Source organism: Nicotiana tomentosiformis, chromosome 6, assembly GCF_000390325.3.
Source record: "Nicotiana tomentosiformis chromosome 6, ASM39032v3, whole genome shotgun sequence".
Taxonomy (NCBI): Eukaryota; Viridiplantae; Streptophyta; class Magnoliopsida; order Solanales; family Solanaceae; genus Nicotiana; species Nicotiana tomentosiformis.
This window is the reverse complement of record NC_090817.1, coordinates 14,984,353-14,999,323: the sequence shown is the minus strand read 5'-3', so window position 1 is coordinate 14,999,323 and position 14,971 is coordinate 14,984,353. Positions and strand designations below refer to the sequence as shown.

General features: G+C 41.0%; 1 protein-coding gene and 1 non-coding gene across 2 annotated transcripts; one reads left to right on the top strand and one right to left on the bottom strand.

The window, feature by feature from the left end:
- Positions 1-4,847: 4,847 nt before the first annotated feature.
- LOC138893601 (uncharacterized) lies at positions 4,848-8,389 on the bottom strand. The gene is made up of 4 exons (XM_070178244.1): positions 8,376-8,389; positions 6,319-6,574; positions 5,686-6,219; positions 4,848-5,594 (listed from the first exon to the last, which is right to left on the bottom strand). Exons 1-4 carry the CDS (start codon positions 8,387-8,389, stop codon positions 4,848-4,850), a joined length of 1,551 nt encoding a protein of 516 aa, XP_070034345.1.
- LOC117275877 (small nucleolar RNA R71) lies at positions 5,864-5,970 on the top strand. The gene has a single exon (XR_004506104.1). It is a non-coding gene; the product is annotated as a small nucleolar RNA R71 (small nucleolar RNA).
- Positions 8,390-14,971: the final 6,582 nt, after the last annotated feature.

Genomic DNA, 14,971 nt, shown 5'->3' with positions numbered 1-14,971 from the left:
GGTTTAGCTAGGGTTTTATTTGAAAAGTAAGAACACCGAGAGAGAGAAATGAGATATTTTTCTTTTCATTCAACAAAAACTATACAAAAATGTTCTAGATCCCCTAATATATATATCTGAGTTAAAAGAGTAAAAGAACATTAGTCAATTCTATTCGGATCCACTATCTATGTAAAGAATAAATATACAATATAGTCTAATGATTACAAAAATGGGCTAACTACTAACTGATGCTTATCTATTAGACCTAAGCTTCAGGCTCAATTGTCCACTGGATCTGGTCCCTCCAATAGATGGTTTATTGATGAACCAAAAATCTTGTAAACTTAACCAAATTAACCCAAAGTGGATTGAATCACAATTCAATCTTCGTCTCTAGCTAGTGAACATGAAAGACAGTGTCATCCGAAACTTCAAAATACTATATCTGTCTCTAATTTCAACAAATTTGGTTTTATGGTATTATTTAAATATCGCATTTAAATTAAATTGTCTTCTCATTAAAAATAGATTATGTACAGGAGTACAATATTATCTTGCTTTGTTAAGTTGCTAAATATGGGCTAACACAAGGGAGCCTATTGACATGATCATGTCCATTATTAACTTTGATCTAATTAATAGAGTTTTTTCACGCTTGATCCCTTTTTAACTATTATTTTTTTAAAAAGAATTATTTCTTGTTTATTTCATAAAGAGCCTTTTTTTTACATTATTAGCATATTATAAAAATTATGTTCAATATTTAATGAGTTAACTAAATGCACTAATCACGGGAAGCACTTTTATTTTTTTCGACATTTTCACACACACACACTCTCTCTTCATATTTTCATTCTACAGTTCCGTCACTAATAGATCCTTCATATACTCCGGATATTTCTTCTTCTCCTCTTTATCATTCACTGATTCACGCTTGCGATAATTTTGACATGGATTCGTGGGTATTACTATCAATCTTCTTTATGGATGCGATAATTTTGATATGGAATCGTGTCGTAATATCATACCAATTTTACAGAAGACTCTCATAAATCTCTTATTACTTTATATAAATCTCCTATTACTCCTTCGTTTTCTGTAATACTTATGTGGGTTCTTTGAACTTTAAGGTAAGAAAACCCTAAAAGTTGTATATTTAATTGAATCTTACATCACTTTGTGAATAATTTAATCTTAGGCTTTCTATGTTTTTTTCCATCAGAATTTGCAACAATGGAGAAGTCCAAACAACAACAAAAAATATATCCGAACAAAGTTTTGGGTAGAGGATTGAAATTGGATGTCTCGGCTGTCAAGACTATCAGGAATACCTACCGTGATTCTCCTTCAGGAAGTAGTGAAAATGTTTTACCACTTTCTCGTCCTAGTTTTGAATTGTTATATGAAACTCCTGAAATATCTGCAAACCAGAGGCGTCTGTAAATGGGAAGTCTCCCAAAAATTATAATCAAGTTGCAAAACCAAAAGTGAATGAATTAGGTAGAAGAAAGCATAAAACAACAAGAAAGTTTGATGAGAACAAACAGGCAAAAGGGGTTAAGGATGAATTTCAGGATATACAATCTTAGTTAATGAAATACACACACACACACAAAAAAGGTTGATGGAGCTAGTGGACAGACAACAAATTTGAAGGTATTGTATGTTTGTATTTAAGATTATCGCAACATCAGTTTTACTTGCAATATTTACCGGTTGTAGTTATTTTTTATTTATTTATCAGTATAATGTATAATCTGAAAAATACTATTCTATCAACAATAGGATGCATTCTTAGTAGTTGGTAATATATTTTGTGTAGGTTTGGGATTTTTATTTCAAACTAGAAGATTCCCAGCGAAATTGAAATTCTTTGTTTTCTTTTAAGAAAATCAACGAGCTGGATGCGTGATTTTAGGTACAGGGTTTAAAGGTTTCCTGCTAGGAATATAATTATTTAGTTTGTCTTGTGCGTAAAATACCTTTTGCGGCTACATTTTTGGACATTTTCCTAAAATTTTGCTTATTTATGTTTTTTTGCTCATTTTAATTAGAGGCCCTATACTTTTTTATATTAGAATTCATATATGTATGCACACACACAAATGCAAAAAAACTAGTGTTGCTATTTTTTAGTGCTTGTTATTTATAGTATAATATTCATAAATGACATAAAACCTTTAACTTCACATTGTAACATTATTATTTATATTATTAAGCAATAATTTGAATAAATAAGATGTTAGGCATGTATTTAAATTATATTTTCCTTGATATTTTTGTAAAAAATTATATTTACTAATATAAAGATTTAAGTAGTTTGATCCAAAGTTCTAAGATATTTTGATGTTAAAGAGTAAACAGTCTTTTTTGTTTTCTTTTTTACAAAATTTTTGTGCTTTTTTATTTTTTCTGCACTTTAATATTGTCTAAGCTAAAATAAAATCATAAAATTTACTATTAAAAACTTTTGGGGCCTCAAAATCTCATGGTCCAAAATCAAGGCTTTACTAGCCTCCCCCTTGAGCCACCATCCATTCGTGACATTGTCAACAAAATTTTGTGGAGTCTCAATTAAGATAAGACAACAATGACAAAATCATTAAAGAAAGTGAATGTGTCATTTAATTATCAAATATGAATGAAGTTGATTGAATAATATGTCATTGGCCGGTGGTCTCAACAGGACTAGTGGCATAAAATCAAAATATATTAAAAGTCTCTTAAACTTCTTTCTCAAAATTAATATAATAATAAGACAACAAAAAAACCTATATACTTGATTTAGTGGTGAGAGCGCAACGCATGATGTGTGGGTTATACATGTCATGGTATTAAACTTTCCGCTATACAAAAATTTGGTATTAAGTAAAAATAATAAAGGGACCATTATTCATTGAGTTTTTTTAACCTCGCCATACTTGTTTTGGGAATTTCTTAGTTAAAAAAGATGAGATAGAAAAGAACTTGCTTTTTCATGTAAGAATCAATCAAATGGGCAAAAAGGAACAACTAATTTAGAGAATCTGAGTCGGAATTATAAAGTGAAATTGTGAGAAACATGAAAAACATACATAAAGAAAGAAAAATACATTGATTAGAAGGTAAATATATTATTTAATTTAATGAGAGAAAATATTTATCTTATTAAATCACTCAATCCTACCTCTATCAAATTTAAAAAAATCTTAAACTTTGAATTTTTTTTAATTATTATATAAATATAAATTATATATTTTTGGAGCCTTAAATATTTGGGGGCCTGAGGCAAAGACTTCTGCCTTACCCTAAAACCGACCTTGAGCCCATCAAGAGTAAAATATGAATTCCATCATCAAAAGTTTTTTTCTACTAACCTAGAAAAAACTTTTGATGATGGACCTCAAATTTTAGCGATTGGAAGGAAATATATTTTGCTAGTCTTCTTTTTATTATTAGGTATCTGTTTTTCAAGCGATTCATAAAATTTTGATAGTAAAATCTAAGTTTTGTAATTTTAACGTTTAATTTATTCCTAAAGTACACATATTTTTACAATATGCTTGAAATATAAAGCACAACCGTTTAACAATATAACTAAACATATAATATTAAAACAAAAAAGTGTAAAAAGTATCTCTTACCGTCGAAGTAGTGTCCCTTTTCCCCAATTTGAGCAATTTCCAGTTTCAAAAACCTATGAAATACAAATTTGGAGACCATTATATTCCAATTAAATAAATCACAAATATCCGGTAATTTGTGGCCATCTTCCAGTAAAATCCTATGCATATAGAAGGCCGGGCTGATACCCTTAATGTCTGCAATGGTCCAACCAATTGCAGTTTTGCACTCTATCAATACCTGCAAAAGTTGTTATTCCTGCGTATCTAACAAATCAGATGAGATAATAACATGTAAAGTAGAGTTGGGTCCCAAGAAAACATACCTGAGATGAGGTGGTAGCGGTTTCAGTTCCAACTGTGGTGGCTCTTCGATCGATGTCTTAGCTGGAGGAGTTTTTCTTTCTACTAACTGCAAAGACTCAATTTCGAGCTCTCTTTTCCAGAACCCTTGGCCTTCAAGAGCCAGCACCCACTCCACCAAGTCCTCTCCATTTACTTCTTCTAACTTCGTGAGACAGGCTGCTAGAGGGTCTTTAGCGTTCAGAGTCTCATCTTCCTCCTCCAAAATTACATCCACAGCTTCTATTAGAGAGCAGTTAGCAAATTCACTTGGTCGCCGCATAGACTTCTGCACATTGAATGTTATCTCTTCATCATTCAGTCTCATTTTAGCTCTCCAGTTTCATAATCAATCAATGCTCTCCCAGTGGCCAAGAATGGTCTTCCCAAAATTATGGGAATCTCTTCGTCAACCCGACAGTCTAGAATGACAAAATCTGCTGGAAACACAAACTTTCCAACTTGCACTAGTACATCATCAAGGATACCTAATGGCCTCTTCATTGTCTCGTCGGCTAGCTTTAGTAACATGGATGCAGATCTTGCTCTTCCAATGCCTAACCTTTTGTACATAGCCAAGGGCATCAAGTTTATGCTTGCCCCCAAATCACACAATGCTTTAGCAAAATCATAGCTGCTTATTGTGCATGGGATTGTGAAACTCTCTAGGTTTGACAACTTCTCAGCTCTGGGTCTCGTCACGACAGCACTACATATCTAGGTTAGGGTAACAGTGGCCAAGTCTTGGAAATCGAACTTGCGAGTCATCAAATCCTTCATTATTTTGGCATACCCAGGCATCTCTCTCAAGGCGTCAATCAGTGGAATGTTTACTTGGATTTGTTTTAACATCTCGATGAATTTCTTATACTGCTCATCCTTCTGATATTTGGCCAATCTTTGTGGGAATGGTGCTGGAAGTCACTTCCTTCCTATGATTTGAGTCTTATTATGCTTAGGCACTGCTTCTACTGTCGTTTCTTGTGCTACCTCACTCTCCTTCGCAACCTCTTTTTCTTTGCTTGTGCTTTCTTGTGCATGTTGTATCATCACCTCAGTTAACCCTGTTGAATCATCTACCTCAATGGGTACTGGCACAAGTGTTTCAGTTGGTCGGCTTTCGCGAGCGATTTCTTGCTCTAGATCTAGGTCTCTACCATTTCTTAGACTCACTGCCATCAGCTGTTTCGAGCCCTGCTTTTTTGGATTGACTTGCGTGTCTGCCGGTAACGTCCCTTGGGGGCGATTATTCAGAGCCATTGATATCTGTCCTAATTGAATCTCAATGCCTTTTATCGCTGATTCATGTGCGTCCACTCTTTCTTGCATTTTACCATTCGACCCAATCAGTCGTTGCAGCATTCCTTTAATTTCAGACAACACATCTTCTTGTCTCACTATTTGCTGTTGTTGAGGTTGTTGATAGGCTAGCTGCTGATTTTGCTGGTTGTATCCATGTTGCCTTTGGTACGGCACAACTTGACCCTGTGGTCGCATAGCTACAGGATTGTTGCCATTATTGTACTGCTGTTGTGCTGGTCTATATTGCTGATTCTGTTGCCCCCAATTCTGACCACCTTGCCTCTGTCCTCCATAGTTGACCACATAGTTCATATCTTCCTGATATTGCTGGTTGTCACTTTCTGCACTCCAAGAGCATACATCGATCTTTTTTGGTGAGGATACTCATTTGTGTCATCAGAGTGGCTATATTTTCGGCTATGGAGTTGTTTGGGTCCAAAGTCACTGAGTGAACTACATGAGTGATCGTGGAGTCTCTTGTCATCCATCCTGAGTTTTGAGCCATTTTATCAAGTAGGATCTTGCATTCTCTGAATGATTTGCTGAAAAATGCTCCACCTGCTGAAGCATCAACATTAGCCTTTAAGATGTCTGCCAATCCCATATAGAACCTCTGCCCCAACATCTGATATGGAATGCCATGATGAGGACACTTAACCAGTATACCCTTGAACCTCTCCCACGTTTCTTGTAGTGTTTCTGTTCGTCTTTGCCTGTAGCTTAATATCTCATCAATTTGTTTGGCAGTCTTATTGTGTGGGTAGAACTTGTTCAAAAATTGCTTGACTAATTCCTCCCAAGTAGTGATGGAGTTTATGGGGAGTGAATTAAGCCAAGTCTGAGCCTCTATCGTTACCGAGAATGGAAATAATAACAGCTTTATTGCTTCCGGTGTCACATTAGTTTTCCTTTGCGTGACATATTTCGACAGGAAATTTTTCAGATGTTGCTGAGGATCTTCAATGTAAGACCCTGAGAACAGTCCCTTGTTCTACAACAAATGTAGCATGTTGTTTGTGATTTGAAATGATTCCGCTTGTATCTGAGGGACTGCAATTGCGGTTGCTAGATTTTCGGTGGTAGGTTATGCCAAATCATACAATGCTGCTTCTGGCACAAGAGGCACCACACCCTGATTGTTCGAGTCATTCGCATTATTTCTATTGTTTAGATTTTCTATTCCGTCATCCATGTCTGTTTCGATTTGTTTCGTTGAGTTCTGTTGTTGTTTGCCCTTCTTGTTTGCACAATTCAGTGCGTTGAAAACTTTCTCAGGATCTGATAATGCTTCGAACAATTCACCAGTTCTTGAGGAGTTTCTAGGTATGCACTTGTAACACCCAAATCTACAAACGTTACAATTTCAATGTATTTAGTTTGAAAATGAAGAAAATAGACTACACTAAGAATTCTAGCACTTCTTTTAGCTACAATTAATAACACCGTTAAGTCCCCGGCAACGACGCCAAAATTTGATCACGCCCAACTATGTCTTATAAAAAGGTGTAACGACCCGGCCAGTCGTTTCGAGAGTTATAAACCTGTTTTCCCCACTCCTACTTCTTTTTGTGTTATTCAGCTATATTATGTTATATTGGGTTAGTTGGTTCGAGTCCGGAAGGAACTCGGGGTGAAATAAGACACTTAGTCTCATAATTAAAAATTTTAAGTTAGAAAAGTGGACCGGATATGGACCTATATGTAAACGATCTCGGATTTGAATTTTGATGATTTCAATAGCTCCGTATGGTGATTTTGGGCTCAGGAGCGTGTCCGGAATATTATTTGGAAGTCCGTAGGGGAATTAGGCTTGAAATGCCGAAAGTTTTATTTTTGAGAAGTTTGACTAGGGGGTTGACTTTTTGATATCGGGATCGGAATCTGATTCTAAAAATTGGAATACCTCTGTTATGTCATTTAGGACTTGTGTGCAAAATTTCAATCAGACAAGATTTGAAAGGTTTCGGAGTTGTTTGTAGAAATTAGAAATTTCAAAAATCATTAGGCTTGAATTGGGGTGTAATTCATGATTTTAGCATTGTTTGAGGTGATTTGAGGATTCTACTAAGTTCATATGATGTTTTAGGACTTCTTGGTATATTTATTTGAGGTCCCGAGGGCCTCGGGTAAGTTTCGGATGGTTAACGGATCAAAAATTGAACTAGAACAGCTGCTGCAATTTCATTTTGTTGGAAATTGCTTCTGCCCAGAAATCGAGCCCAGATCGAGCTCAGGGACGAGGGCCACGATCGAAGCCCATATCTAGCTCAAGGTCGAGGGCCACGATCGAAACCATGATCGAACACAGAGTTGAGGGCCACGATCGAAGGCACGATCGAGCTCAGGGTCGAGGGCCACGATTAAGCCCAGATCGAGCACAGAGTCGAGGGCCACGATCGAACTCCAGATCGAGAATCAGGATCGAGGAGCAGGATCGAGGACCTCGATCGAGGCAGAACTGAGGATGTCTGGGCAGAATTATAAAAATAGGGACTTCGTCCCATTTGCCATTTCTGACAAATTGGAGCTTGGGGAGAGGCGCTTTTTGATATATTTTCAAGGAAAACTTGAGGTAAGTCCCTTGTGATCATTTATACTCCATAATATTGAATTATCATCGAGTAATCCGACTAGATTACATGATTTTGAGGCGTAAATCAGAGATTGAAACTTAGAAATTTAGAAATTAGATTTGTAGATTTGAGGGTCGAGTTGAGGTCGGATTTTGATAAAATTGGTATGGGTAGACTCGTAGTTGAATGGGCTTTCGGATTTTATAACTTTTGTCGGGTTCCGAGACGTGGGCCCCACAGGCAAATTTTGAGCCAATTTTGGGTTTTGGTCTAATTTTGAAGCTTTTCTTGTGGAATTATTTCCATTAGCATATATTGATGGTATTATACTGATTATGAATAGATTTGGAGCATTTGGAGGCCGAGTCCAGAGGCAAGAGAATTGCGGGGTAGAGATTTGACCGGTTTGAGGTAAGTAACGAATGTAAATCTAGTCGTGAGGGTATGAAACCCCGGATTTCGTATCATTCTATTATTTTTTAGATGACGCACATGCTAGGTGACAGACGTGTAGGCGTGTACTTTTGGGTATTTGTGACTTGGTCCATCCCGAAGGAACTGTAAAGTTGCATACCTTGTTGAAACCATTTGATACTTATATGTTTTAGAAATAATTTTAGTAAATTGGGCTGAATGCCATGTTTGGGCCTTGTGCCAATGCTGTTTGGACCCTTAGGGGCTGTTTCGTATCATCCTCTCATTGTTTTCGATTGACAATCTATACTCAGTCATGTTCATACTTGTTTACTGCATAACTCAGTTTTATGACTCTATTTGATGCATATAAATGTTTTGGGCCGAAAGCCGTGTTTTACTGAAATGCCCGAGTGGCTTGATTTTTAAGGATGAGTGTGAATCGAGGCTGCCCGCCTACAACATACTTGTGACTGAGTGAGGCCGAGGGCTTGATTGGTGAGGATGAGTGTAGATCGGGGCTGCCCGCTTGTAACACACTTTATTATTATCGCACGTGAGATGTCCGTGCAGATTATAGCGCTTGGGCTGAAGGAGCCCCTCCGGAGTCTGTACACACCCCCAGTGAGCGCAGGTACCTACTGAGTGCGAGTGCCGAGTGCTGAGTGACTGGGAGGCAAGAGTGATTGTGAGGTATGCTCGAGTGGCAAGAGTGATTGTGAGGTATGCCCGAGTGGCAAGAGTGATTGTGAGGTATGCCCGAGTGGCAAGAGTGATTGTGAGGTATGCCCGAGTGGGACAAGTGACTGTGAGGTCTGCCCGAGTGGCTGTTTATGATTTCATCATTTTTGCTCACCTTTGCATTGAGCCTTTGTTTGAAAAACTATTGGAAAATAAAAATGATTTTTATTGGAACTCGGTTTAAACGAGATGTTTGATTCAAATCCTGATGTTTAAGAGCATGTGGTATTTTAATGAGATTTCCTGATATGAAAGTTATATGCTTCATTGCTCGTCACTACTGCTCAGTCTTCATTTATTGTTGTTATTTATTGAGCTGGCGTACTCACGTTACTCCCTGCACCTTGTGTGCAGATCCAGGTGTGGCTGGACACGGTAGCGGTTATTGAGTGTTCTGATTGTAGTTGGAGATAGCAAGGTAGCTGTTTGGCGATCGCAGCCCCTGCTCTTCTCCTTCTTATCTTCCTCTAGTAGTATTTAGCCATTTTCCAAGGTGAGTTAGCCTTGATATTGTTAGACAGATTATAGTAGATGCTCATGACTAGTGACACTCCGATGTCGGGCTTTTCTTTTTCGCATTTCTACTTTTATTTGATTTGAACTCTTTAAATGGAGTTTTTTATGTTAAATAACCTTAAAATTATCTTTGAAATGAAAATATCGTTTTGTTTTGGAAATGAGTCGGCTTGACTAGTTCCATGATAGGCGCCATCACGACAGGGGGTTAGTTTTGGGTCGTGACAGATTGGTATCAGAGCCTAGGTTACATAGGTCTCACGATTTTTGAGCGGGTTTTGTAGAGTCTTGCGGATCGGTACGGAGACGTCTGTACTTATCTTCAGGAGGCTGCAGAACCTTTAGGATACTCCATATTCTTGAATTCTTGTCGTGCAGATCTGTTGATTCTAGTAACTAAACATCTGTTGTTTCATTCTCTCACAGATGGTGAGGACTCGTTCTACCGGTCAGGAGGGCCAGTTTCCAGTACCACCAGCCAGGGTTGCGAGAGGCCGAGGCCGCGGTAGAGGCTGTGGTAGGGGCAGAGGTGCAGCGTGTACAACAGATGGGGCAGTACCTACAGATCCACCGATTGTCCCAGATCAGGACTAAGGTCCAGTTGTTGATGCACCAGCTCAGGCACCACATGTGCCTATTGTGATTCCAGGCCTTCAGGAGGCCTTAGCTCAGATTCTGACAGCGTGTACTGGCCTTGCTTAGGCAGTCTCTATTTCGACGGCCGCAACCACTTCTCAGGCCAGGGGAGGCACTCAGTCTCCCATCGCTCGCACACCTGAGCAGGTTATTCAGGGACTTCAGATACTAGAGGCACCACCAGCCCATCCGGTTGCTGTTGCTCAGGATTATGTGTTTCTTTCTATGCCTGAGGATGATCAGCATAGGTTGGAGAGGTTTGGGAGACTTCAGACACCACCTTTCAGTGGCACAGAGAGAGAGGACGCTCAGGACTTTTTGGACAGGTGTTAGAGGATACTCCGTACTACTGGTATTTTGGAGACTTGTGGGGTCTCGTTCACTACCTTTCAGTTTTCTGGGGCTGCACTCAGATGGTGGGAGACTTACGAGAGGCGTAGGCCTATTGGCGCAACACCCATAACTTGGCAGCAGTTCTCCGTGGTCTTTTTGGAGAAGTTCGTGCCTCGATCCCGCAGAGAGGAGTTGCGTAGACAGTTTGAGCGGCTATGCTAGGGTGATATGTCTGTGATGCAGTATGAGATGCGGTTCTCCGAGTTGGCCCATCATGCTATCTAGTTGGTTCCCACTGACAGAGAGAGGATCATGAGGTTAATTGATGTCCTCACTTATTAGCTACAGTTGCCCATGACCAGGGAACGAGTTTTGGGTGCTACCTTTGATGAGGTTGTCGACATTTCTCGGCAGATTGAAATGGTTCGCGGTCAGGAGAGGGTTGAGAGGGAGGCCAAGAGGCCTCGTGGTCAGGGTGGATTCAGTGGTGCTATTTTTGGGGGTCAATTCCAGCACGGTAGAGGTCGTCATTTTAGACAGGCTCAGTCAGCTCGGCCATTTCACCGGGGTGCATCATATGGCTATGGTTCTCACAGTTCTCATCAGGGCCCCTCATCACTTAGTGCCCTTCCAGTTCAGAGTTCATCCCGTGCTCCACCTGCTCAGGGCTCTTCCATGCCAGGTTCTTCTACCAGTCATCCCGGTGCTAGGGGTTCCCTTCAGTTTCCGTCGCCAGCACCAGGGAGTTGTTTTGAGTGTGGGGAGCTTGGGCATATATGGAGGAAGTGTCCTTGTCGTCATGGATGTCTATCTCAGTAGAGGAGTCAGCCTCCGACTACAGCCCCATCTACCTCACCATCCGCCCAGACAGCTCGGGGTAGAGGTCAGTCAGCTAGGGGTCGCCCTAGAGGGGGAGGCAGATGAGGGGGTGGTCAGGCCCGTTCCTATGCTCTCCCTGCCAGACCAGATGTTATTACTTCAAATGATGTGATTACAGGTATTGTCTCAGTATGCCACAGAGATGCCTCAGTTTTATTTGACCCTGGTTCCACGTATTCATATGTTTCCTCGTATTTTGCCCATTTTCTAGATATGCCTCGTGAGTCTTTAGTTTCATCTGTACATGTATCTACTCCTGTGGGCGATACTATTATTGTGGATCGTGTATATCGGTCATGTGTGGTGATTATTGAGGGTCTGGAGACCCGAGTAGATCTATTGTTACTCAGTATGGTTGACTTTGATGTGATATTGGGCATGGATTGGTTATCTCCATGTCATGATGTTCTAGATTGTCACGCTAAGACGACGACATTGGCTATGCTGGGAATTCCGAGGGTTAAGTGGAGCGGTTCTATAGATTATTTACCAAGTAGGGTGATTTCATATTTGAAGGCTCAGCGCATGGTTGAGAAGGGTTGCCTATCTAATTTGGCTTTTGTGAGGGATGTTAGTGCAGAGACTCCTGTCATTTATTCTGTTCCGGTGGTACGTGATTTTCTGGATGTGTTTTCTGCAGACCTACCAGGCATGCCGCCTGATATGGATATTGACTTTGGTATTGATTTGGTGCCGGGCACTCAACCCATTTCTATTCCACCGTATCGTATGGCACCGACGGACTTGAAGGAATTAAAAGACCAGCTTCAGGGAGCGAGGGTATTCTCCAAGATTGATTTGAGGTCCGGTTATCACCAGATGAAGATTCGAGATTCAGATATTCTCAAGACAGCTTTCAGAACCCGATATGGCCATTATGAGTTTATGGTTATGTCTTTTGGGCTGACCAATGCCCCAGCAGCGTTCATGCATCTGATGAACAGTGTATTCCAGCCCTATTTAGACTCATTCGTCGTTGTATTCATTGATGACATCCTGGTGTACTCTCGTAGCCAGGAAGAGCACTCTCAGCATTTGGGGGCTGTATTGCAGAGATTGAAGGAGGAGAAGCTTTATGCAAAGTTCTCTAAATGTGAGTTTTGGCTCAGTTCAGTAGCATTCTTAGGGCACGTGGTGCCCAGTGAGGGTATTCAGGTGGATCCGAAGAAGATAGAGGCGGTGCAGAGTTGGCCCAGACCGTCCTCAGCCACGGAGATTAGGAGCTTTCTTGGTTTGGCGGGTTACTACTATCACTTTGTGGAAGGATTTTAATCTATTGCATCGCCCTTGACCAAATTGACCCAAAAGGGAGCTCCATTCAGGTGGTCGGATGAATGTGAGGAGAGCTTTCAGAAGCTCAAGACTGCTTTGACCACAACTCCAGTGTTAGTTTTGCCATCAACTTTAGGTTCTTACACCGTGTATTGTGATGCCTCGAGGATAGGCATTGGTTGTGTTTTGATGCAGGAGGGTAGGGTGATTGCCTATGCCTCACGCCAGTTGAAGACCCATGAGAAGAACTATCCTATCCATGATCTTGAGTTAGCAACCATTATTCACGCCTTGAAGATTTGGCATCATTATTTGTATGGGGTTCATTGTGAGATCTATACTGATCACCAAAGTCTGCAGTATCTGTTAAAGCAGAAGGATCTTAATTTGCGTCAGCGGAGATGGTTGGAGCTTCTTAAGGACTATGATATCACTATCTTGTACCATCCAGGGAAGGCCAATGTGGTGGCCGATGCTTTGAGTCACCGGGCAGAGAGTTTGGGGAGTTTAGCCTATCTTCCAGCAGCAGAGGGACCTTTGGCATTAGATGTTCAGACCTTGGCAGGCCAGCTTGTCATATTGGATATTTCGGAGCCTAGTCAGGTATTATCTTGTGTGGTCTCCAGGTCTTCTCTTTATGACCGTATCAGGGAGCGTCAGTATGATGACCCTCACTTACTCATTCTTCAGGACAAGGTTCAGAGAGGTGATGCTAGGGATGTGACTATTGGTGATGACGGGGTGCTGAGAATGCAGGGCCAGATATGTGTGCCTAATATAGATGGGCTTCGAGAGCTGATTCTTGAAGAGGCCTACAGCTCGCGGTATTCCATCCACCCGGGTGCTGCGAAGATGTACCAGGATTTGAGGCAGTACTATTGGTGGAGGCGGATGAAGAAGGATATAGTTGGGTTTGTGGCTCAGTCTCTAAACTATCAGCAGGTTAAGTATGAGCATCAGAGACTAAGTGGCTTGATTCAGAGGTTAGAGATCCCAGAGTGGAAATGGGAGCGGATCACTATGGACTTTGTAGTTGGGCTCCCACAGACTTCGAGGAAGTTCGGCACTATTTGGGTTATTGTGGATCTGCTGACCAAGTCCGCGCACTTCATTCCAATTGGTACTACTTACTCTTCAGAGCGGTTGGCTGAAATTTACATCTGAGAGTTCGTTCGCCTGCATGGTGTCCCAGTTTCTATCATTTCAGATAGGGGTACTCAATTCACATCGCAGTTTCGGAGGGCCGTGCAGCGAGAGTTGGGTACTTAGGTTGAGTTAAGCACAGCTTTTCACCCTCAAACAGACGGGCAGTCTGAGCGCACTATTCATATATTGGAGGACATGTTGCGTGCTTGTGTCATTGATTTTGGGGGTTCATGGGACCAGTATCTGTCACTCGCGGAGTTTGCATATAACAACAGTTATCAGTCGAGTATTCAGATAGCTCCGTATGAGGCTTTGTATGGGAGGAGGTGTAAAACTCCGGTTGGATGGTTTGAGTCGGGTGAGGCTAGGCTCTTAGGTACAGACTTGGTCCAGGACGCATTAGATAAGGTGAAATTGATTCAGGAGCGGCTTTGCACGGCGCAGTCTAGGCAGAAGAGCTACGCGGATAGGAAGGTCCGTGATGTGTCTTTTATGGTTGGGGAGAAGGTTTTGCTGAAGGTATCACTCATGAAGGGTGTTATGAGGTTTGGGAAGAGGGGCAAGTTGAGCCCCCGGTTCATTGGGCCTTTTGAGGTGCTTCAGAGGATAGGAGAGATGGCTTATAAGCTTGCCTTGCTACCCAGCTTTTCGAGTGTGCATCCAGTGTTTTATGTTTCCCTGCTCCGGAAGTATATTGGAGATCCGTTCCATGTTTTGGATTTCAGCACGGTTCAGTTAAAGGGTGATATGACTTATGATGTGGAGCCGGTGGCTATTTTGGATCGGTGTGTTCGAAGGTTAAGGTCAAAGGATATAACTTCAGTGAAGATGAAATGGAGAGGTGAGCCTGTGGAGGAGGCCACTTGGGAGACCGAGCGGGAGATGCGGAGCAGATATCCACGCCTATTCGAGACTACAGGTATGTTTCTAGACCCGTTCGAGGACGAACAGATGTTTCTAGGCCGGTTGTGTTATTCAGCTATATTATGTTATATCGGGTTAGTTGGTTCGAGTCCGGAAGGAACTCGGGGTGAAATGAAACACTTAGTCTCATAATTGAAAATTTTAAGATAGAAAAGTGGACCGGATATGGACATATATGTAAACGACCTTGGATTTGAATTTTGATGATTCCAATAGCTCCATATGATGATTTTGGGCTTAGGAGCGTGTCCGGTATATTATTTGGAAGTTCGTAGAGGAATTAGGCTTGAAATGCCGAAAGTTTTATTT